Below are 22655 nucleotides of genomic sequence, written 5' to 3'. Positions count from 1 at the left end.
AGAAAGTATAAATAATCCCTCTAAGAAGAAAGAGAGGCTTTTATACATTTTATGCGCCACTTAGAAGAAGCACAATGTCTGTACTTGCTACACAGAATATTCCTCAGAACAATGGAGTTCTGCATACTGTATGCGGCGGCGAGGTAGGACCATGCAACATTAAATGTTTTTATTTCGTTCTGTCTGTCTTTTTCAGGAACCTAGCATGGACCAAAGGACCAGCCTAGCCGTAGAAACTCTCCTAAGTTTAGCGAGACAGCAAGAATGGACCCCTCCGTCTCCAGCCTCGTCTTTGGACGACAGCTCTTCCTCTGCGACTCCCTGCCCGACAGACACATCATCCATTGAGGTCCCCACGGAAGAAATAGTCGCAGTGCAGAATGAGGAAGAGTGTCTGCTAGAAGAAGAGGAGGTATACTCTGATGCGGAACAAAAAGAGAAACCGGTACGAGAAAATGTTTACAATGCAGTGCACACACCCCCGAATGTCCCTCTTTTCCATAATAACAAAGAGTAATTAAGTGAAAGAATGTTGTGATAGTAATTTTTTATAAAAATAAATTATAACAATAATATTGATGGTATATTTTTATATTTTCTAATAGGAGTCTCCACCAGTAGTTGTCGCACCATTCACTCCAACTGGTCAGCTACTACCTCCTGGACAGATGATTGTCCTAACTCAAGCAAATCAAGAATTCATATCACAGCTTATCTCGAAAATGCCAGTCATACCTGTCCTAGCAACATCAGTTGTGGCCCCAACTGTAGAGACCCAGCCAGGAGTGGCAATGGCAGAAGGAGACAGTCGTATCAAGCCACATCAGTGTCCTTATCCATCCTGCAGTAAGACCTACTACAAGAGCTCACATTTGAAAGCTCACATAAGGACTCACACTGGCGAGAAACCTTACCTCTGCAACTGGGAGGACTGCGGGAGACGGTTCGCTCGATCGGACGAGTTGGCTCGCCATAAAAGGACGCACACCGGCGAGAAGAAGTATGGCTGCCCTCTCTGTGGTCGGAAGTTCATGAGGAGCGATCACCTATCCAAACACATAAAGAGACACACTACTAACAAACGCATGCCACTCTGGCAGCAAGAGGTAGAGAAGCTGAAACAGCTTAAAATGATAGAGGCAGCTGCTCAACAGTACCAAAATATTTGAATTATTCAATTATCCTCATTTCCCCACTGCACAAATCTCATGACATGCTGTTTTTTTCTATTTGCCCAGTCTTCAGTCTTTTTAAAATTGCTTTTCTTATTGTTATGGTCTCTGTTCTTTTCTGTGGAACATGCTGTATCTGTTAATTGGTTAATGCACAGCACAATCGCACATGATGTAAAATGTTGTACATAAACTACTATTACTACTCTATATAGTATATTATTACAAATTTAATGTCACATTCATTTTTAGTCATGAAAATGAAAATCTCATTTACACATTAATATTATAATAATTATTATTCTCATCAAAAATTTATTATTTTGATAAATTAATTTTCTTTTATTCTAACGTTAACAAATAATGAAAGCTAGGGAAGGGAAAGAGGTTTGAGACAAAGAGAGGATATAATACTAGCAATTAAGTAACATAGCATCTAAGACAGGTAACAGGTTCTCAGCAAAGCAGTTTACATCAAGATGGCGAAGATAGGCTCGACCTGCTTGTCAATATATTCCTGAAAACATCCTCAAAACTCTCCCTATGACAAGGAAAGTAAAACAAAATTAGCCCAATCAACAACTGTTAGCCTGTACATTACAAAATTATCATTTCCTTTGCCATAAAACCGTCACATGCAAAACACATGCACATGTGAGCATGAGGCAAACACATGTCCAATTGTACACAGAAAGGGGGATATCAAATTAGCCCCATTGTGCTCATTACAAAGGCGTAAATGGTCTCAAAATAGTCATGAACACACCACAGGTCATTAACAGACTCACTTGTCTTCTTCTCTTAAACAATAAAACACTTTTGGCCTGCTGAAACCATTAAAGTTTGAATGGCCAGATATGGTGTACGCCCCCATGTCTTCAAACTGGATCCAATCGCCCACTGTGACCTCTGGAAGGAGAGCAGTGCAGACTTTATCACGACGGGCACAGGTTGGACCCCAAATAACACAAGAGTAGGTAGGATTGGAAGAACTGGTGACAGTGGGACCCTAAAAATTTTTATTACAATACATGAACATATTCGAATTTAAATTTAAAATTTTAAAACAACCAAACCTCAAAAACAACAATACCACACTGTATATATACATTCTACAAAATATGATGGCATACCTCCAGCACTTTTGGTTGCACTTTGGCAGGATCATGTATCAGACAATTAAAGGAGCCATAGACTCCGTCATTCACATAATACATGAAGGATTCATTCTCAGATGATGGGAGACGTTTACTGGTAACTTGTACAGCAAGTGAGAAACAGGAAGAAGCAAAGTAGCGACCTGAAATAAGAAATCCAATTAAAATTGCATGGGGAAATGACATTCTGATCATTAAATGTTAATGAGATTAAGTAAAGTGCATACACAGTTACATACTGACCTGGCTCAGCAATGATGTTAAGGTCGTGTCTATCAGAGAACAGTCTGCCAATACTGAGATTGATTGTACTGGCAACCTCTTGGAAGAGAGCCAGCTCTGTATCAGATCCAGGGAAACCTCCTCCTATGTCCAGGAAATTGAAATGATACCCAACAGTATCCTATGAAGAAAGAAAGCTAATTAATAATACATGTACATTCTTTCTCTCTCTTACAGCATATTCAAAGACTTCATGGGCCATTTCCAAAGCAATCCTGTAAGCATCAGGAGTCTGACATCTGGTACCAAGATGGAAGCTGAAACAGAAATAGACGACACATAAATAGTAGCACAAAATAAATATTATACCAATAGTCTAAACTGTTTCAATTGAGGCAGATAATTATCACAATATTTGAAAACATTAAGTTCATCAATACACCACCAATATAACTCAAGTATTTGAATATAATCCCATTGCTATAAAAGATGATCAAACAATAATACAATTGTATTACATCCTTGTATAGTAAAATTTTGGCAGCTCGCAATACATATGAACATAGTACATAATAGTATGCTTGTTACCATACTCCAATGACTTGTAACTGCAGGCGTTTAGCATCATTCAGCAAGCTACAGGCATCAGCCACAGAGCGACCAAACTTGACTCCTAGCTGAGCTCGAGCAATAGAATCATCAGCACAAATACGTACCACTAGCCTAGAAAAAATTATTGTATAATTAAGATTATAAAATAAAAGCCACATACATGCATGTATGTATATGATTATGGTCTAGCCAGCTTACTTTGCATTGCTGTGATGAGTAGCCATTTTATGCAACTCCATCTCATTATCAAAAGTGACTAAAGAAATCCCATTCCTTGCTGCATACCTAATGAGTATATGCCAATAATTGCACTGGTATTTACTAATGCACTAAGGAATTAATTCAAAGTTCATAAAGGACATGCGTGTACAACAAACAAGGTTTTTCACCACCTTATAGCCCATGGTTTTTTTCCAAAAAAATGGCTCCAAATCACCCCAAATTTTTTGAGCTATTTCTGATGAATATTTTTCGAGTTATTAGCATTTTAAAACCTGAGCCAAATTTTGAAAAAAGCAAAGGCTAGCTTGCACCCGTAGCTGGCATTTATTTCTCTATTATACTAACAATGACCTCTGTATTGAAGCAACTTAGTGGTTACTGATAACTATTAGTTTCAACCATTTGCTTTACATGTAGATCTACTCTACACATAAACTTACTTTATGTGTGATATTTGCTTGCATGGATGAGCAAATATGATGTCCCCAGGTGAAATACCCATCTCTAGTAGATGACTGATCTCACCTTTACTGGCGCAATCAAAACCAGTTCCAAGATGCGATAATAAAGAAAGCAAGACTGGGTCTTCATTACACTTGACAGCTGGAGAGAGAGAGAGAGAGTGGGGAATTAAAAGAGGCACCACAATGGTCTCTCCATCATTGCAGAATAAGACAATATTAGTCAAGCACAAAATAATAAAATCTACTTATTGTTTCATTAAGGCCCCATACACTAGGCATCAGCTCCTAGAGCAACATTTATGATTTACTTTGATCTTGTAAGCAACATGTTGCCAGAAATAGAACAGCCTTCTATTTCTGGCAACGTGTCATTGCTTACAAGATCGAAGTAACCACAAATTTGCTAGCAAGATGTTGCCTAGTGTATGTTGAGCTATACCCACAATACAAAGCACAATGCAATGCACAATGTATGTACCATAATATGGTTTAATGGAGGGAAGAGTATCTCTCCATAACTGGTAGCGATCAGCCAGTCTCTTCACATCCATTAAATAGAAAGGATCATCATAATCCTATACCATCCATCACAGAGAATTTATATAAGTACCATGCGCAACAGCATGTTGCTAGCTAGCAACTTCTGTGGTTACTTTGATCTTGTATCTGTTCCATTTATAAAGTAACCACAAAAGTTGCTTGGCTTTATACCTCATCGCTGTCTGTTGAATTGGCTTTGATAAAAGCAAATTGATGAAGGCTGGTGCTATGAGGTATGACCTCAAGTGGGACTGTCTTTTCATTTTTAAACTTGATCCTAATATTACTCATTGTGTTGAGCTACTTGTCAGTGTTCAGGAACTGAGAGATGATTAGCTATACAGTACTAAGACCGGGAACAAAAGACAAAGCAACAGTTCGGATTTTAAAATCATGTGCAAATCCAGCAATAGATCTTATAGCTATTAAAACTATTACAATAGAAGACACGCACTAAACTAGCTGTAACTGTTGCTGCACTCACCACACTGCACTGGAAGTTAATAGGGATGCTGGCTACTCTCGTATGATCTTAACTGTCCTTCCGTCCCGAACACAACTACCAAAATTGCTTAATTCAAATTGTTATAATTTGGGTCACACCCTCCATTAAATTTTAAGTCTCTAACAACAATAAATAAACTTTTAAATAATAAGGTAGAGAAAGAAAAAGAGAGAGGGAGAAGAGGACAATATTAGCAAGTAACTTTAAGTTCAGTAGCGACAACAGCTAAAACGCTATTCCCTGTATTCTGTATTGCAGTTTCACATAGAGAAGGAAGAGAAACAGCCACCCTGCTTGTCAACAAGTTCATGAAGACATCCTCAAAGCTTTCCCTATAAATCATAAAACTTAATCAACAACTAGTTACTGTATGCAACATAAATATTTTAAATGCAAGAGGTAAAAAAAGTCAGATTATACTCAAGGCAATAATATTGCTCTTAACATACCACAGGTCATTAACAGACTCACTTGTCTTCTTCCCTTAAACAATAAAACACTTTCGGCTTGACGAAACCATTAAAGCTTGAATGGCCAGATATGGTATACGCCCCCATGTCTTCAAACTGGATCCAATCACCCACTGTGACCTCTGGAAGGAGAGCAGTACATATCTTATCAAGACTGTCACAGGTCGGACCCCAAATGCTGCAAGAGTAGGTAGAATTAGAAGATCTGGTGATAGTAGAATTCTAAAATAGAAAAAAATATTTTAATACTGCATTATCATTACATGAAAAGAGTAATCAACTAAAATAATAAATTAGTCATAAAAATACACAACACAAATAAGTAGTGTTAAAAAAGAGGACATAAATTGGCATACCTCCAACACTCGAGGTTGCACGATGGCATGATCATATATCAGACAATTAAAAGAGCCATAGACCCCATCATTCACATAATACATGAAGGATTCATTCTCAGATGAAGGGGAGGAGGACGTGACACGTTTACTGGTAACTTGCACAGCAAGCGAGAAACAGGAAGAAGCAAAGTAGCGACCTTAAATTAAAAAATGATATAAAAATGTAATTAAAATTGTTAAAATGAGGTGAGAATGAAATAACATAATGCTGATCAATGCATGTTTACAGAAAATATTATCACACACCACACACAAAGGTATGGGAAGCAAATGATACTATATTAATGATGACATATGTGTAATACACATACTGACCTGGCTCAGCAATGATGTTAAGGTCATGTCTATCAGAGAACAGTCTGCCAATGCTGAGATTGATTGTACTGGCAACCTCTTGGAAGAGAGCCAGCTCTGTATCAGATCCAGGGAAACCTCCTCCTATGTCCAGGAAATTGAAATGATACCCAACAGTATCCTATGAAGAAAGAAAGCTAATTAGTAATACATGTACATGAATATTGTCTCTCTCTCTTACAGCATATTCAAAAACTTCGTGGGCCATTTCCAAAGCAACCCTGTAAGCATCAGGAGTCTGACAGCCACTACCAACATGGAAGCTGAAAGAGAGATAGAGAGAGATGACACAGAGTCACACAAAATAAATATTGGTAGTCTAATCATTATCCTAATTGTTCTAAAAAGCTCAGATAATAGGGAAACGGTAATCACCAGATTTGAACTCATTGAGGGCAAATCATTTTATCATCACAGCCAAATAGAACACAACAAACACAAATTACGAACTTTATAAATCCATTGTCATAAAAGACCAACAAAAATAATGATACAGTTGTACTACGCACGCAGTAAAACTTGGCAGCCTCCAATACACTAGAACAGTGTATACCAAGGTAATTATTACCTGACTCCAATGACTTGTAGCTGGAGATGCTTAGCAACATGTAACATGCTACAGGCATCAGTCACAGAGCAACCAAACTTGACTCCTAACTGACAACGAGCAGTGGGATCATCGGCACAAATACGTACCACTAGCCTAGAAAAAAAAAGCATAAATTAGAACTTGAGCTTACATGTAATTATAAGCTAAATGCATGTACCATGCATGACCATGGTCTAGCTCACTTTGCATTGCTGTGGTGAGTGGCCATTTTATGTAATTCCATCTCATTGTCAAAAGTGACTAGAGAAATTCCCTTCCTTGCTGCATATCTATCAAAGAGAGAGAGGGGAAGAGAGTGAGTGGGTGTGTGTGAGAGTATCATGCCAACAATGATGTAGCTATCATCACTACTAAATCAATTAACCAATATTTACTAATGTGTTATTAAAAGGAAAGGGAGATACTAAAATTAAATTCAGATTATAAATACAATTGTACTATAGCAAAGAATGCCAAGTTTATTCAAGCACTAAAATGGATTAAGGAGAACAGGGATAAATATAAGGCTATAAGCATGGTCAAAACATACACTTCACACTTAAATAATTTCATATGAACTTGTACACATATACTTACTTAATGTGTGATGTCTGCTTGCAAGGATTAGCAAATATGATGTCTCCGGGTGAAACTCCCATCTCTAGTAGGCGACTGATCTCGCCTTTACTGGCGCAATCAAAACCAGTTCCGAGATGAGATAATAAAGAAAGCAAGACTGGGTCTTCATTACACTTGACAGCTGGAGAGAGAGAGAGAGAGAGAGAGAGAGAGAGAGAGAGAGAGAGAGAAATGAATTTTAAGGTGTACATATGTACAGTGAATAAAGCTAAAAGGAGGCAACGATTATTATGACGGGCTCTGCCTAGCTACACGACTCATAGAATAACAAAAATAAGTCAAAACAATTTCAAAAAATACTATAAGAGTTGGCGGGTATCTAATCAACCCACGGCAATTCCCAGTTTAAATAAAGTACATGTACATAATCATATTATCCTATACTGAGATGCATACCGTAATATGGTTTAATGGAGGGAAGAGATTCTCTCCACAGCTGGTATAGATCAGCCAGTCTCTTCACATCCATCACATAGAAAGGATCGTCATAATCCTAGTACAAGGAAAAGAATTCAAGTTCAGCCATTACTTCTCTTCTTACTTCTCTGTCTGTTGATTTGGTTTTCATAAAGGCAAATTGATGAAGGCTGGTGCCACGAGGTACAACCTCAAGTGGGACTGTCTTTCCATTAGTGGGATTGATCTTGATACTCATCGTGTATTGAGGAATAAATATATAATTTACAGGTAAATAGAATTTGAAAATCAAATCAATGAAAAAAGGAGGAAACCTAGGATAAAGGAAAAGCAAAACGTCAAAGGAAACAAGGAAATTTAATCAAACTAGGTTACATTAAAAGGTGTGAATTATTAATTATAAAGTACCCAAAACGAAAGCAATAATATAAATAAACATATTTATAATGAAAGGTACTGGTTGTTATAACTGAGACTACCACACACACAAACTTGTTACAGTTATCATAAATACACATGATGAGAATTTGGCTACACTCACAGCACTAGGAAGTACAAGGGGTGCTAGCTAATATCTCCCCACTCTGGTTCGAAATTCACGTCTAACTGGTCTCTGTAGAGACAGATAGCCTTTGTAAACTCACAGCAGATTATACCACTGTGTAAACCCTAATAAAGAAGGGAGAGAGCAGATAGAACAGGTTATAAAAGGAGTAAAATTAAAGTTGCGTGACGTACAAGAGATGAGGGATCACTTCCAAAGTGCTTTGGAGCTCTTTGTGGCTGAATGTTTGCAAGTTGGCTCGAGGTGCCTTTTCTTCAAAGAGAGGCAAAAGCGTGTACAACAGACCACGCAGATGCCTTTAATGATACACTAAGTATAAGGTCTGAGGTAGAAGAGACTGCGGAGATATGTAAAGATGCCCCCAGTTAGAAGATCGAAGAAGATAAAGACTAAACAAGAAGAAGGAAGAAAGGACAAGCCTCGGTCTCCTTGGAGTCAGTTCACTTCCCAAGGCTTTACACTGCGCATGCGTACTAATATCACCTGCCCAGCCCCGCCCTTTTACACACAACGCCCACGTATGAACGGAGCATGCGCAAATGACACCCCCGCGCTTATCCAATCCCCTCTCAACCCCGCCCATAATTAATTTTCACGTGCTCACAATGGTAAATCAAAAGGATTTTTCATCTTTTAAATATTTTCTTGTTCTTTTCCCTTAGCGTCCTCTAATGCTCCATGGACACGAGAGGGCCATAACACAAATACGGTACAATTACGACGGAGACCTGCTCTTTTCTGTAGCCAAAGACCACAAGCCGACAGTTTGGTACTCAGACAATGGAGAAAGGCTTGGCACATACAATGGCCACAACGGTGCAGTCTGGTGCATTGACGTCAACCGTATCCACCAAATTAATAAATATATTTAGCCACACCCATAATTAATTGATTATTATTCTTAATAATTAATTTTTAATAGTTGACTCCACCCTAGTGCTGACTGGCGCTGCCGACGACACGGCTAAACTATGGGATTGCGAAAAGGGCGTGGCCATACAGACCTGGAATACAAGTAGTGCCATTCGTTCGTGTGGTTTCTCACATCTTGGAAACCTCCTTATGTTCAGTACCGAGGACAGGAAAGACGTAGACTGTGAGATATTTGTATACGACACTCGTTCAAACGAGGGGGCGGTGTCTAGGATAAAAGTGGAAGGAGAGAGAGTCAGTAGTGGCCTTTGGGGTCCTTTTGACGAATTTATAATAACTGGACATGCTGATGGTAAAGTTCGTCACTATGACTATAGAGTAAGTAGGAAGTATGGGGATTTTAAGTTTCTTTAAAATTTGACTAAGTACCCTGTACTATAGCCCATGGTATTTTGTCGAAAATGGCTAGGAGAGAATTTTTTGTTTTTATAATTTTTCCTGATACATATACATGCTCTAATGTTGTGTAGAAAGTTTGAACTGATTCCGATCAAATTTGGATTTTTAATGAATTTTTCGAGTTGCTCCAAAATTGGGCCAAATACCCTGTACTATTATAGTACAACACCCTGTACTATAGTACAGGGATTTTGTCCAAAATTTGCCAAAATTGAAAAGGAGAGAATTCTCAATTTTAAAAATCTTTTCCGATGCGTATACATGTTCTTATGTTGTATGACAAGTTTGAGACATTCCGATCGAAATTGGTTTTTTTTACAAATTTTGAAAATTACATTATTTTGAAGTTTATGAAAAAAATTAATGATTTTTCTTATCTGTAGAACAATAAGTGTATTAAGCAACAACACATGCATAGAGGAACTGTTACTGATCTTCAGTTAAGCCAAGACAAGACAATGATCATAACATCGTCCAAAGACTGCAATGCTATGGTAGGACAATCTCATTTTCATAGATTAATATTCCTCTTTTCTTTCAGTTATATGATGTCGATGAACTGAGTCTTATTAAGACATTCAGAACTGATAGACCAGTCAATTCTGCTGCAATCTCTCCAATCAAGGATCATGTGAGCCATTAATTAACCATTACCTAATAGTTAATTAACTACTTCCTCTTACAGGTTGTTTTAGGAGGTGGTCAGGAGGCAATGGAAGTCACTACGACGACAACAAAATCTGGAAAATTTGAAGCAAAGTAAATTATAGTCAATTATTATTCTTTTATTCATTAGTAATCACACATTTTAAAAATTTAGGTTCTTTCATTTGATTCATGCTGAGGAGATAGGCCGAGTCAAAGGTCACTTTGGTCCTATAAACTCGCTCAAGTTTCATCCAAATGGGAAGAGGTACAGTACAAGACTTATTGTCTCAAGAGATTTGAAATTATTTCAATGTTTTACTATTTTTTTTTCTTCTTTCCCAATAGTTACAGCAGTGGTGGGGAGGATGGCTATGTCCGCGTGCACAATTTTGATCCCTCTTACTTTGAATTTGAAATCGAATTTTAAAAGACACAATAATATTCACTATTATAATTATTATTATAAAAGAAAGATCATGAATGATTAATAATTATTTAATAGCAGAACTTGTAATAAAAGATACCATTTCATCTCTCACTTTAATTAAGAGGAAAAAAATATTATAGATTTTCTGGCGTAGTTCTATTGGAATTTTCTAAATTTGCTAAAGAAATAAGAATGCCAGTTTTTAGTATACGCCACAATCAATCCGTCATTAACCTTAGCGTCAACATCAGGGTCATAAGTTATAAAGTGTCCTTTACGGGTTGTCATGACTCCATCTAAAGTATAGATCAGAGCATCTCCAGCACAAATGTCCCACTTCTTAATCGGAGTCGTGTGAAGGTAAAGATCGGCTTTTTGCAAAGCAACTTGAAGCGTTTTATAACCAGCTCCAGCTGCTACAATGTGTTCGACTTTGTTGCCAGAGTCTGATAGAGCACTGTTTGCTACTTTGATGACGTCCCCTGAATGCGAGCGAGAACTAATGACACGTATTGTGTTAGTGTTTGGCGAAGACTTTATTCCTTCGAGGTTAGGAGAGACGCCATGATCAACCCAGGCCCAATATGTGATACCCTGTCTGCCGTTAGTATCTGAAAGAAAGAGAAAGAAATGTCCTGTATTGATTTGAATTGTATTAAAAATAATAAATCAAGTTTATACAGGGCCCCATGACAAAAGGGCTTGTCCTACAAAAAATACAGTCAAACTGCTTTAGTGGGTGGGCACTCTAAAATAATTTCAAAGACAACTCTAAAATCAGGACAGGTACATATACATATAGTTGCAGTATTAATGAACTTCTGAAATAAGGATACTTCCATAATATGTGAGTGTAAATTGTGTAATTATCGATAGTTTTACCTTTGACAAATGGTTGATGGATAACACTGGCAATAGGCTCATCACTGACAGTAATACAAACCATGACAGTAACGTATTTGAGCAGCTCTGGGTTGGTCCCGCCCTCGGTATACTCCTTTGTAGCATCCAGTGGATCAATCCAAACTGCTATGTCGTCACTATTAACCTTCTCATTCCTCTGTTGGATCTTTGCTGTTATTTCAGGGTGTTTCAGTAGTGGTCGAAATGCCCGGCCCTTGTCATGGTCCGATTGGGTTTTCTCTTCCGATTTAGTCCGCAGAGTAGGCCAAACCTCTTTCAGACCTCTCGTTATGATATTGTGCGACTTTTGATCGCCGAGTGTCACAATCTCTTTCCCGGCCAGCCCTTCTTTTAATTTTGAGGTTTCCTGGAGGCTTTTGGACTTGCGGATCTCGACAATTTCTTGTCCGGCTTTTTCGGCGAGGTGTATAGAAGCTGCGAGCAATTGAGATATCTTAATGTCGTGATCATTGTATTTGTCTCCTCCTCCCATTAATAAGTACACCATCACAAGTGCAAGAAATACTAATACTATTAAGAAAACTGTTGTCTTGTTCAGCCTTATTCTTCTACTAAACTCCATTGTACTCTATTCAGCAAACAGACTCAAAGTTTTAATGTCTCTAGGGTCCTACAGTGCATCAAAATAATAACCCAATGCCTAGATACATGAGGGAATTTAATTACCTGTTGCTTTTCTCAGTTTTCTGTCCGCCATTTTGAGGGTTAATGAACTGAAACCGACCAATCAGGATCCAAAATAATTTTTTTAAATAAAAAAAAATTAAATTTAATTTCTCTCTCTCTTCCTCGTGTTTGCCATAGCTCCCCCCTTTATAAGTGGATCATGTCACAGGCCCGAGAGACGCAGTATAAGTACAAGGGTCGCTCCAAAGGCGTTGAATCCCGACTGAAGGGGAAGGCTCTTGATTCTAAAAGACAGAGAGAAGAGTTGCTCTCAGGGAGGAGGAGAGCTGCACTCCTTGAAATTAATGAAGAAATAATGGCGGAGGAAGAGATTCAAGGTTTGTTAGAAATTAAATAAAAATGTACACATATTTCAATAATGATAATAATAATGCATAAATTTTGAATTGCATTTTAAGCGTACGTAATATACATGTACATGTATATATAATTGTCCATTTTTATGTAGAAAAGGGGACTGGTGCTACTGGTAAAAAGAAGACGAGTGACGATAGAAAAGAAGAACTACTGAAATGGAAAAAGGAGAGGGACAGGAAAAAGCAAAAGGAACAAAAAAAGGCTAATGCCAAACCTGCTTTCGTCGTTGGAAAAGCAAATATCTCATCAAATCGAAAGGTTCCCCTTCCTGTTGAGCCGAGTAGTACAGCAACAGTTAAAGAAGGTCCTTCTAAAAAAGGAGGGAAAAGAGTAACAGAACCGCCTGGCAATGCCAAGAGAGAGGAGTTGGGAAGAAAGAGAGTTACTGGTTCAAGGCAACCGGATAAAGTTCAAAAGCCGGCCACACGATCTTCGGTTCGTTTACAAACCGCAAAATCAAAGGAAACTAAAGCCGTGAAGCAATCCACCAAAAAACAATTGACTGCTGAATCATCAAAATCCACCAATTCTAAACGAGAAATCACAAAAGAGCTCTCTCCTCACCCTCCTCCTTGTATTGATAAATCTGATTTGCAACGTGACTCCGTATTGTCGTCGGCATGGATACCTGGAGCTCCGCCCACACCTCAGTGTGCTAGTCAGAATGCTCGTCCTAATTTTGAGCAGTTCTTTTCCAAGCAAGTCTTTAGCCCATTTCAATTTAAAGGGCAGACTGGAGGCGAGACTAATACAGGCAAAGCTCAAAGTATTTTTACATTTCGTAAAGAATTCAGAGAAGAAGACATTATTAAACGTATCGAAGATGATTCCATTAGCAATATAGAGGAAGAGAAGAGGGAAGAAAAGGAAGCGGCTGTGCCGGCCACAGATGACACAGGTAGAGGAAAGTCAGCTAAAAAAGAAGTGAAAGGAGGTGGTAGAAAGAGGAATTTAAAGAAGCGACAGAATGAAAGGACAGAGAAGGAAAGTGATGACGAAGAAGACCTAGAAACCATAGACACAGGTACAAAGATAGGAAGAGAAGAAGAGCCGGTAGATGAACTACCTACTAATGTCAGGATGTCTGACACGTCCATTGAAGCTATTAACGTATCCGTAGCACACAACAACAATTATACCAATCAGCAATTAGAAGAAGAGAGACAGAGTTCTACCGATCCACCAGCTAGCGCACACACTCAAGATTTGTCTCCGCCCGTCACTAACTTTGCCCCGCCCACAACTGACGTGACTCCGCCCTCTGAAGGTTTGGCGACTGATGCTACAGGTAATGACAGTGGGTTTGATCTGGTACCATTTTATAAGCGTCATACCGACGTCACTCAACGATTTAATGCACTCTGTGCTGAGTGGGATGATAAACTCTCGCAGTTAGAGGACGACGGAGAGAAGGAAGAAGACGCTGGTCGTCCAAGTGATGAAGGTAAGTCAATCAATGGTTCTCAAACTTCTCATGATTACTGATATTATTTTTGTTACTTTATACTATAGTGATAGGTGATATTAGGACAACGGTGTGTCAGGCTAAGCTACTCATGAGACAAAAATTGAAACAGTATCTCGAATTGGTCCAACAAGCTGAGGTATTTTATTTCTAAGTAATGCTTACTTGTATTCCAATTAATGCCCACTTCACTATTCCAATTAATGCTTGGGATTTATTCTAATTGATGCCCATTTATTCCTGGCTATTTTTGTCACTTGTAGGACCCTGCGGCTGAGCATAAAACAATGGCTGAAGATCTCCAAGGGTTCTGGGACATGGTGTACTTCCAAGTTGAGAGTATTTATAAGAAATTCTCTTCATTTTCCGAAATGGAATCCAATTCGTGGAAGACAGTCGTGACACCAGCTGAAGATGGAGACTCAACTACATGTAAACCTCGTCGTAGCAAAGTACGTCACTTCAAGAGAGAAGAGGGAGAGTTACTTGAGTGGTTCTCTTTTTAATAGAGGGGAGCCTCCAAGGCCAAACGTGGCGGCAGTAAGACTGGAGCTTCATCCGCCATTTCTGAGCGACTCAAGGCAGCGAGAGCGAAACGAGAGGCTGAGCGTCTGAAAATAAGAGAAATGAGACAAGCCTTTGCGGCTGCTTCCAAGACAAAAGAAGAAGAGGAAGTACCACCAGCCCCTGTTACACCTGAAAAGAAAGATAATAGTGAGAGAGATGAGGGGGAGAGAAGAAAGAATTTTGACATTGTTCTTCTTTTTTTACAGTCGCCGAGAGCCCTTTCCCAGATCTCATATCGTTTTCTCCAGCTCCGTCTTCCCTCCGACCTCCCACCACTCCTAAGTCTTTACTAAAAACACCACAGTCAGCTAGCAAGTCAAAGAGCAGCTTGAAAAAGCGCCTGTCCTCTATACCAGATCCAGTTTTCGAGGTTGATAAAAGTCACGAAACTGAGGGGGCATTTATGACTAAACTAGTACAAATTAACGCATCAAAGAAAATGATGTATGTCTTACACTATGTGGCTTGTTACTGTTAATGATTTCTCTCTCTCTCTCTCTTTAGTAAAGATTTTGATACCAATCTGATCATGTCACCTGCTCGTCGCTCGAAGCGTTTGTCGACAAGAAGAAGATCTGAGCTCATTGTTAGTTCAATTTCCGAGATACCCAACGACCGCAATAATGTTGCTTACCTTCCCAATGAGGCTTTAATTGATTGAAAGAAAGAACTCAATGTTGTTTTATTACTGTATACTCAGTGTCATTAACTGTATCAATTTAGAATATAATTATTGATCACGCTGCAAAGTGATTCATGTACATTGTTCATTATTTTAAAAGAAGCAAGCAAAGGTTACAAGCATAACCTCTGCTTACAAGATGCCTGTGAGAGTCCCCCCAAAATTATATGTCTTTCGATACCTTGACTTCAAAGAACTATTCTTTATGTATTAGTTTATAGACCCATCCCAAGGCTAATTATCGCGAGTCTAATGCACCGTATATATTCTATAACCGCCCACATTGGACGGCTGATATTAAACTGATAAAAAATACACTAAGCAACAGTCGTATATCTATGGCAATAGCATTAGTGAAGCTGTAAGAAGGAATAAATAAGCTCCAGATTCGTTGTATGAACTAGATATTGACGAGGCTGCACCTCGACCACATCACTGACTGGATCTTGGAATTATGAAATATTTTTCTGGCATATACGGTACAATAGTTAGTCCTCGTGTTCTATAGTCCTCGTGATAATTAGCTCTGGGATGGTGGATATAGCCATTGCTACTGTAATAGTATGACTATGATTAGTATCTATGGTATAGCTATATATATATATATAATACTTTTATTAACAAATTCAATGTATGCAAAAGCCAAGGTGAAAGCAGATCTAAATCTAACCATATTATCTTTGATCTAACCATAGATCACAACCACAACTGTTCATTCCAGTCTCTTCAATCATAGATATGCTTCAATTATATGACAGTACAAGCCTTGTACCAGCTGGAGCAGAAATATTTGAACCCCTCTATTTTGCCAAGGGTAATAATTATAATTATTCATATTCATTGTAGTAGAATTAATTCACCATAAATTCATGTTATGTTTACTCCTTATTACTCCTTATAGAACCAGAAACAGGGCAAGCAAATATTATCAATGTCATTTAGTAATTTTAACAGCAATACAGTTGCTGCATGCTCCCGTGATTAGTATAATAATTTTTGCAAAGTATTACACAATTTACTTTTTACTGATGTTGTTATTTTAGATTGCACCCATCAAGAAACTTTAAATTATCTTTTGTTCGGAATGGTATTGGTCCTGGTCGTATTTTTGGGTCTGGGGTGCCTTTTAAAAGGCTGAGAAATGTACAAAAGTAAATTCCCCAGGCTCAAGAATAAAGAGGAGGATATTACAATCCGCCAAATAAAGTAAATAAAATTAATAGTTTCTTCTATGTCTTAATTTTTATAACAAGTATTGTTAATTACTTAATTACACTCACTCTTTCATTTTTATAGCCAGTGGTACAGAAATTTAAAAAGTATTATTCTCTCAGATTCTTGCGATCCTACCATCTGAGCTGGTAGTAGCAGCAACTACTTTCGTATCAAAAGATATAATTTCTTCAGAATGCTATAGCTATATCCTCACATGTAGTGGACAATCAGAAAAAGCGGTGCATCTGTTAAATAAAATTTTGCTACAATTAAGTAGCTGCCCCGATGGCAGCTATACTTAGACAGATTCATTGACTCTTTAAAAACCCTGGAACATCCAGGACTTGATATTATTATTATTAAAAAATTTAATGAATTGTATTGTTTGTTTTTTTTATAGTTTTGTTATTTTATTTATATTTTATTTTCTTGTTGTGATAAATTTGAAAAGTTAAACTCTGGATAATGGAGGGTGGTAGACTGGTACAATGAATATAACACTTGTACCCGGTATTTTAATACTTTGATAGTATAGGCTTCAATGTGCATGCATGGCTTGAGACATGTAGTACCCCCCCTGGCCTCCTCCTCCTTTCTCTTTTAATAGTCACTTGAAGCGCTCAATCCTCAACCAGGCTTCATCATCCTCAACTGCCATTAGTGAATAGAATGGCGGAGGACCTGGAGGTTGATAAAAGCCATAACTATAATGCCCAGAATATACATTAACAGTGCCATTGTGTACTGGACTCCTGCAAAATATGTAGAAGTTGGTGATAATTATATTTGTCTAGAATAGAAACATGACATCGCTCACCAACAGCAGGATTTTCAACAATAGGGACTACTTTATGACATGTGTACATGTACATGTACACATGTACATGTACACATGTCATACTCTACAACATGTCATACTTTACTGCTCTACTAGTACATGTACAATACCTTGATTTCTTATCACAGTAGTAGAAGACTGATTCTTTAGTAATCAATGTATCAGTTCATCTCATTTCCTTGAGTACAGGAGTCATCTAGTCCTCTACTCTTCCTTCAGCTTATACCACTATCCAGTTCTAAAGTCGATCACTTCTCCTTCACTGGACACCATTGGATATCGATGGACATCATGTCATGTCCATGTACATGTGCATGTACATGGATATCAATGGGCATCTTGTCATGTACACGTACATGTACATGTATGTGTGCATGTGTAGCGTAGTGGTATCCAAGTGTAGTGGAGGGTAAAATTTATTATAAAATTTGTTGCATAATGTCATTTTCACACATGCACACATTTTATGAGTTGTCTCACACATTTCTCTCTTCGTATGAAACTTAATTGATTCCAAATCAGATTTTTATGAATTTTTAAAGTTGCTCAACAATTGGAGCAAAAGAGAATTCTCTATTTTTATAATTTTTCTACTTATGTTGTATAGAAAGTTTGAACTGATTCTGATCAAGTTTAAATTTTTTACAAATTTTTTAATTTGCTCAAAATTGGGTCAAAGTCTCAGTACAGTATATGATCTCTGGTCAAATTTTGCAATAATTGAAAGGGAGAGATTTCTAATTTCTTCTGATACAAAAACATGCCCTTATGTTGTGTTAAAAGTTTGAGCTCATAATTTCTATCAAAATTAGATTTTTTGCAAGTTTTTAAGTTGCTAAAAATCAGGCCAAAAACCATAGAGAAAAGTTTTGATCTTATTATTATTTTCTGGTCTTACTTATTACTATTATTATTATTATTATTACTATTATGATTATTATTATTATTATTATTATTATTATTATTATTATGATTATTATTATTATTATTATTATTATTATTATCATTGGTTATTATTATTATTATTATTACTATTATCATTATGCTGTGGCCTTAATCGCCTTATAAGGAGTGTGGCAGTGTGCATTATAGTTTGTATAGCAAAAGATGGAGTTCACAATTGATGATTCACTTTTTGAGGATGAAGAGAAAGAGAAGAGGAGAAAGGAGGAGAGGAAGAAACTTAAAAGGAACGAGTTTGATTATTATCCCAAGCAGTGTCAACCAGAGGTACAGAGAGAGAGAGAGGAAAAAATTAATCAAATTAATGTTGTGCATAAAGTGCATAGTTTTTCAAAGTTACGTATAGGCCTCTTTATTTTAGTGGTTTATGGCAGTTGGGAATAATGAAAAAGTCGACGACTTTATGACAGTGAAATTCAAAGCCGATCTATTGTTTTATAAAGGAGATTACGGGGATGCACTGAAAATATACAAGGATATACTGACATATCTACCTCACACCTACGGACAAGTATGCATTTAATCTAAGCACTAATAATATTATAATACAAAGGTAACGAGAGAGTTACAAGACAGTATAGTACACTGTTATCTAAACCGCAATGAAGAGAAGAGAGTGGAGGAGGAGGAAGAGTTGTTAGAATGGGCACGCCTTCTCGTTAGTCCGCCACACGAGAAGGATGCATCGTCATGGCAACTGTTGGCAGAATGTTACATGAAAGGCGGAGACATGATAAGTAAGAGAGAGACTTCATTTCAATCTACGTCGGAAATAATTTTTGTAGATGAAACCCTCTCTAGAGGTCAATGTTGTCTACTTCAGAGACATTATCCTGAGTACTGGACTGAATTGGGATCAGCTTATTACAAACTACATGGAACATGGAGCCAAGAACTAGCTAGAGATTACAGCAACATTGACAAGTTGCTTCAATTAACAGTGTCGTTATTCAAGCCGTACATTCGTAAGGTAGAGAGGACTCAAGTTGAGGCATCGTACGTTATAGAACCTCATGAGGTTTTCATAAAGTTTCTTTCCAACTGCACAATGAGTACTCACACGATTGAGAGAGAAGAGAATGTGTCTTCGATACTTTTATCGGCTTCTTGTTGCTGTTTGATATGGAGCAAGTAAATTATTACCATATTGTATTACTGGTATTTTTTAATTATTTTATTTGTTATTTTCAAGGCAGCTGCTGTTCTATAGTATGTCTCACTCAGGTTCGTTTGCAAGATCAGTGCAATCGATAAAATATCAAGAGGTTGAATCAAATCTAACGAAATCAGGTAGTTATACTGATCGCATGATCACAGAGTTAACTGAGAGCATGATAAAAGCATCCGTAAGTGATTATTGAACTTAAGATTAATTTCACTGACTAATAATTTCTAGATGCTTGATTTGTAATAAAGAAGAAAACCTTATTTTCTGTGAACAACTATGAACTCTAATTCTCTGTCAATAGATAACATTTTTAATTTGCAGCCCGAAAGCCTGCTCAAATTTGACTGGCTAGTCGGTACAATTAACCCCTATGACAAAAAGTCAGTCACACAAAACAAAAAAATAAAATTGAATGTACAATAAAATTAAGAGGCTGCCTATAGCTAAGACACAGTCATGCTAAAGCAGCAGAGATTGATCCATGTATGATGATTGGGTATGATTAGGAGCAGAGAGAGAGAGAGAGACTTAGTCAAATGTAATGATCTTCTTTTCCACTGGTTTCCGACAGATTGGGCACTCGGTGAGTTTATCGGCGCACAGCTGACACGTTCCATGACCACAAAGAAACACACAATTCTTACGACGATCCATACAAACAGCACAGAGATTAAGAGAGAGAGAGAGGGAGAGAGAGGGAGGGAGAGAGAGGGAGGGAGAGAGAGGTAGGAGGGAGGGAGGGAGGGAGAGAGGGAGGGAGGGAGAGAGAGAGAGAGAGGGAGAGAGCAGTTAAGGTTTATTCTTACTCCTTTTTCTCACTTTTTCTCTGAGCACTTGCAGCTGTTGCTGCAATGCACTAAGATTGCTCGGAGGCTCGGGACTGACCACGCCCACTTTACTAAAACTCTTCCTCTTTGTAGCTAATAAAGAAAAATATATAAAAAATAAATTAAAGAAAAACACGACGTACCCTTCCCTCCCTGACAGACAATTCTCGAGACTGTCTCGTCAACTTGAGCTCTGCAATGGACACATTTCTTCATAACTATAGCACAACCTATAATTATAAATTAATTGATTAATTAATAATAATCAGTGTACATGTACATGTACACGTACTTTCACACGCTACCATGTGTAAACAAGGCTTGAACAATACGTCGGCCAGTCTCTGGGAGCAAACAAGACACTCATCAATCTGATAGAGAGAAAAAAGAGAGATATATATATATACATGTATATACATGTAAATATATACTAAATTGATGCCCTTATGCTGTACACGTACGGTATAGAAAGTTTGAGGATAATACAAAACATGAATACTTAATGTCAAAATGGCTGCGAATAATCCTGCAATAACATCTCAATTTTTATTACATGGAAGAGAGATAGAAATCAGAGTAGGCGTGTCCTTATGCCACAGGGAAAAGAAGGAGCAGATGAATATAAATTAGTCAGTCTTGAACCTTTACTTATTATTATTTATTTTTATTCATTTATTTATTTATTTATTTATTCTGTACCTTTGTTTTACTGGTGATAGTAGCATCACAGAGTGAGCAGGAGGTGACTCCTGCTGAACATATTGAACAAACAGCAATGTGACCACAGGGACTGAAGAGCACATCTCTATCCAAAGAGTGACACTTCATGCATTTATTAATATGAACATCACTAGCACCTGTAATAGATATACCCGTAATAATCATAATGCATTAATTGGAGAGGAGCATGCTACATGTACTACAGTGTAGTGCTGCAGTGCTACACACTACTGTAGCTGTAGTGCTGTACTGTAGTGCTACATGGCATTTGAACTTTTGAAGTAACTTTAAAAATTCATAAAAAAGCCAAATTTAATCGGAATCAGCTCAAACTTGCTACACATCATAAGAACATGTATATGTATCAGAAAATATTACAAAAATAAAGAATTCTCTCCTAGTCATTTTTGGCGAAATTTGGCCAAATCCCTGTACTATAGTACAGGGACTTTGGCCCAATTTTTGAGCAACTTTAAAAATTCGTAAGAAATCTAAATGTGATCGGAATCTGCTCAAACTTGCTACACATCATAAGAACATATATATGTATCAGAAAATATTATAAAAATAAAAAATTCTCTCCTAGTCATTTTTGGCGAAATTTGGCCAAAGCCCCTGTACTATAGTACAGGGATCCTGGTCTGATTTTTGAGTAACTTTAAAAATTCGTAACAAATCCAAATTTAATCGGAATCAGCTCAAACTTGCTATACAACATAAGAATATGCAAATGCATCAGAAAATATTATAAAAATGAAGAATTCTCTCCTAGTCATTTTTAGCCAAAGCCCCTGTACTATAGTACTAGTCCTAATCACTAGAGGTATCATACTATCATTTGTGCATGTACCAGTTAAAGCACTAAATCTCTCACCATTTTCTTTGGAATGATGTTCTTCCTGACATTTTTGTAAAGTCTTTATAAGTGAGGGATCAGAGCAGAGATCAAGTGGCCTCTGGTTGCTTGAATTGGTCAAAGAGAAATCAGCACCATGAGAAGCAAGAAAAATGGCGACAGACGAACTTGTCTTTTTCTGTGAACTTGACAGCATCTACAAATGTACATGTACATGTAAATACGTGAAATAAGATGTACATGCAATAAAATTATCGTATATAACTCAAAAAAGTATTTGGCATAGCCTAAAACTACACGTACGTGTATCAATGCACATTGTAATACTTCAAAGCACCCTCAATACTCGGTATATTATTAGTATACTAGCTACCACAATTCTCAGTATATTATTAGTATACTAGAAACCTCAATACTCAGTAAATTATTAGTATACTAGCTACCACAATACTCAGTATATTATTAGTATACTACCTTTGAGACGTCTTGTGGAGATTCCTTGAGTTCTTTCAATTGAGTTAGCGTGTGCTGTCTTATTGCGCAATGTAACGGAGTGTCACCATAGCGATCAGGGATGTTAACATTGGCATCTTCTTCAACAAGGAGCTACAGTACAAAGTACATGTAATAATTAATAAGTTGATTGTCTTTCT

At 37.4% G+C, this 22655-nt stretch overlaps 8 protein-coding genes and 1 long non-coding RNA gene across 12 annotated transcripts in view; 5 read left to right on the top strand and 4 right to left on the bottom strand.

Annotated features, from left to right (window-relative positions):
- The first annotated feature begins 47 nt into the window (after positions 1-47).
- Positions 48-1307, top strand: LOC100633814 (Krueppel-like factor 10). The gene is made up of 3 exons (XM_003387826.3): positions 48-143; positions 197-445; positions 606-1307. The coding sequence occupies exons 1-3, from the start codon at positions 75-77 to the stop codon at positions 1167-1169; spliced, it is 882 nt and encodes a 293-aa protein (XP_003387874.1). The 5' UTR covers positions 48-74; the 3' UTR covers positions 1170-1307.
- Positions 1308-1517: 210 nt separating this feature from the next.
- On the bottom strand, positions 1518-4906 carry LOC100635571 (ornithine decarboxylase-like). 2 transcript variants are annotated; one of them, XM_019998546.1, is made up of 10 exons: positions 4561-4906; positions 4328-4424; positions 3826-3988; positions 3362-3448; positions 3140-3274; positions 2787-2868; positions 2573-2732; positions 2306-2472; positions 1961-2181; positions 1518-1713 (listed from the first exon to the last, which is right to left on the bottom strand). In XM_019998546.1, exons 1-10 carry the CDS (start codon positions 4678-4680, stop codon positions 1647-1649), a joined length of 1299 nt encoding a protein of 432 aa, XP_019854105.1. In that variant the 5' UTR covers positions 4681-4906; the 3' UTR covers positions 1518-1646. The 2 variants fall into 2 exon arrangements, with proteins under 2 accessions (XP_019854105.1, XP_019854106.1); XM_019998547.1 differs by having other exon boundaries at positions 4503-4644.
- Positions 4907-4964: 58 nt separating this feature from the next.
- Positions 4965-8783, bottom strand: LOC100635445 (ornithine decarboxylase-like). Its single transcript, XM_011406731.2, has 12 exons — positions 8500-8783; positions 8303-8430; positions 7886-8075; positions 7741-7837; positions 7303-7465; positions 6909-6995; positions 6685-6819; positions 6298-6379; positions 6078-6237; positions 5721-5899; positions 5366-5586; positions 4965-5226 (listed from the first exon to the last, which is right to left on the bottom strand). The coding sequence occupies exons 3-12, from the start codon at positions 7997-7999 to the stop codon at positions 5085-5087; spliced, it is 1380 nt and encodes a 459-aa protein (XP_011405033.2). The 5' UTR covers positions 8000-8075; positions 8303-8430; positions 8500-8783; the 3' UTR covers positions 4965-5084.
- Positions 8784-8861: 78 nt separating this feature from the next.
- Positions 8862-10850, top strand: LOC100633686 (eukaryotic translation initiation factor 3 subunit I-like). Its single transcript, XM_003387825.3, has 8 exons — positions 8862-8934; positions 8989-9169; positions 9249-9577; positions 10042-10152; positions 10200-10289; positions 10344-10417; positions 10479-10571; positions 10652-10850. Exons 1-8 carry the CDS (start codon positions 8866-8868, stop codon positions 10731-10733), a joined length of 1029 nt encoding a protein of 342 aa, XP_003387873.2. The 5' UTR covers positions 8862-8865; the 3' UTR covers positions 10734-10850.
- Positions 10706-12387, bottom strand: LOC100635317 (putative inositol monophosphatase 3). 2 transcript variants are annotated; one of them, XM_019998549.1, is made up of 4 exons: positions 12324-12387; positions 11616-12267; positions 10968-11344; positions 10706-10911 (listed from the first exon to the last, which is right to left on the bottom strand). In XM_019998549.1, exons 2-4 carry the CDS (start codon positions 12217-12219, stop codon positions 10903-10905), a joined length of 990 nt encoding a protein of 329 aa, XP_019854108.1. In that variant the 5' UTR covers positions 12220-12267; positions 12324-12387; the 3' UTR covers positions 10706-10902. The 2 variants fall into 2 exon arrangements, with proteins under 2 accessions (XP_019854108.1, XP_019854107.1); XM_019998548.1 differs by having other exon boundaries at positions 10706-11344.
- A 32-nt stretch (positions 12388-12419) lies between these two features.
- Positions 12420-15494, top strand: LOC100635193 (disks large-associated protein 4-like). The gene is made up of 7 exons (XM_003387837.3): positions 12420-12661; positions 12793-14145; positions 14214-14305; positions 14430-14618; positions 14676-14880; positions 14940-15177; positions 15238-15494. The coding sequence occupies exons 1-7, from the start codon at positions 12484-12486 to the stop codon at positions 15392-15394; spliced, it is 2412 nt and encodes an 803-aa protein (XP_003387885.1). The 5' UTR covers positions 12420-12483; the 3' UTR covers positions 15395-15494.
- A 262-nt stretch (positions 15495-15756) lies between these two features.
- Positions 15757-17002, top strand: LOC109583281 (uncharacterized). The gene is made up of 3 exons (XR_002185446.1): positions 15757-16229; positions 16317-16621; positions 16712-17002. It is a non-coding gene; the product is annotated as an uncharacterized LOC109583281 (long non-coding RNA).
- Positions 17003-18529: 1527 nt separating this feature from the next.
- On the top strand, positions 18530-19943 carry LOC109583290 (uncharacterized). 2 transcript variants are annotated; one of them, XM_019998561.1, is made up of 6 exons: positions 18530-18698; positions 18793-18942; positions 18985-19168; positions 19217-19562; positions 19624-19777; positions 19828-19943. In XM_019998561.1, the coding sequence occupies exons 1-6, from the start codon at positions 18576-18578 to the stop codon at positions 19840-19842; spliced, it is 972 nt and encodes a 323-aa protein (XP_019854120.1). In that variant the 5' UTR covers positions 18530-18575; the 3' UTR covers positions 19843-19943. The 2 variants fall into 2 exon arrangements, with proteins under 2 accessions (XP_019854120.1, XP_019854121.1); XM_019998562.1 differs by having other exon boundaries at positions 18624-18698; positions 18778-18942.
- A 1-nt stretch (position 19944) lies between these two features.
- The window catches only part of LOC100635069 (E3 ubiquitin-protein ligase MIB1-like), a 7200-nt gene continuing 4489 nt past the window's right edge, over positions 19945-22655 (bottom strand). Inside the window, 7 exon segments of the mRNA XM_019998541.1 lie at positions 19945-20271; positions 20419-20519; positions 20570-20656; positions 20719-20797; positions 21126-21283; positions 22021-22198; positions 22477-22653. Coding sequence (XP_019854100.1) covers positions 20128-20271; positions 20419-20519; positions 20570-20656; positions 20719-20797; positions 21126-21283; positions 22021-22198; positions 22477-22653 — 924 coding nt within the window. The 3' untranslated portion in view covers positions 19945-20127.

This window comes from Amphimedon queenslandica, unplaced genomic scaffold, assembly GCF_000090795.2.
Source record: "Amphimedon queenslandica unplaced genomic scaffold, v1.1 AMPQUscaffold_13314, whole genome shotgun sequence".
Lineage (NCBI taxonomy): Eukaryota > Metazoa > Porifera > Demospongiae > Haplosclerida > Niphatidae > Amphimedon > Amphimedon queenslandica.
Note: the sequence above shows the minus strand (reverse complement) of the source record. Positions and strands in the feature narration are given on the sequence as shown.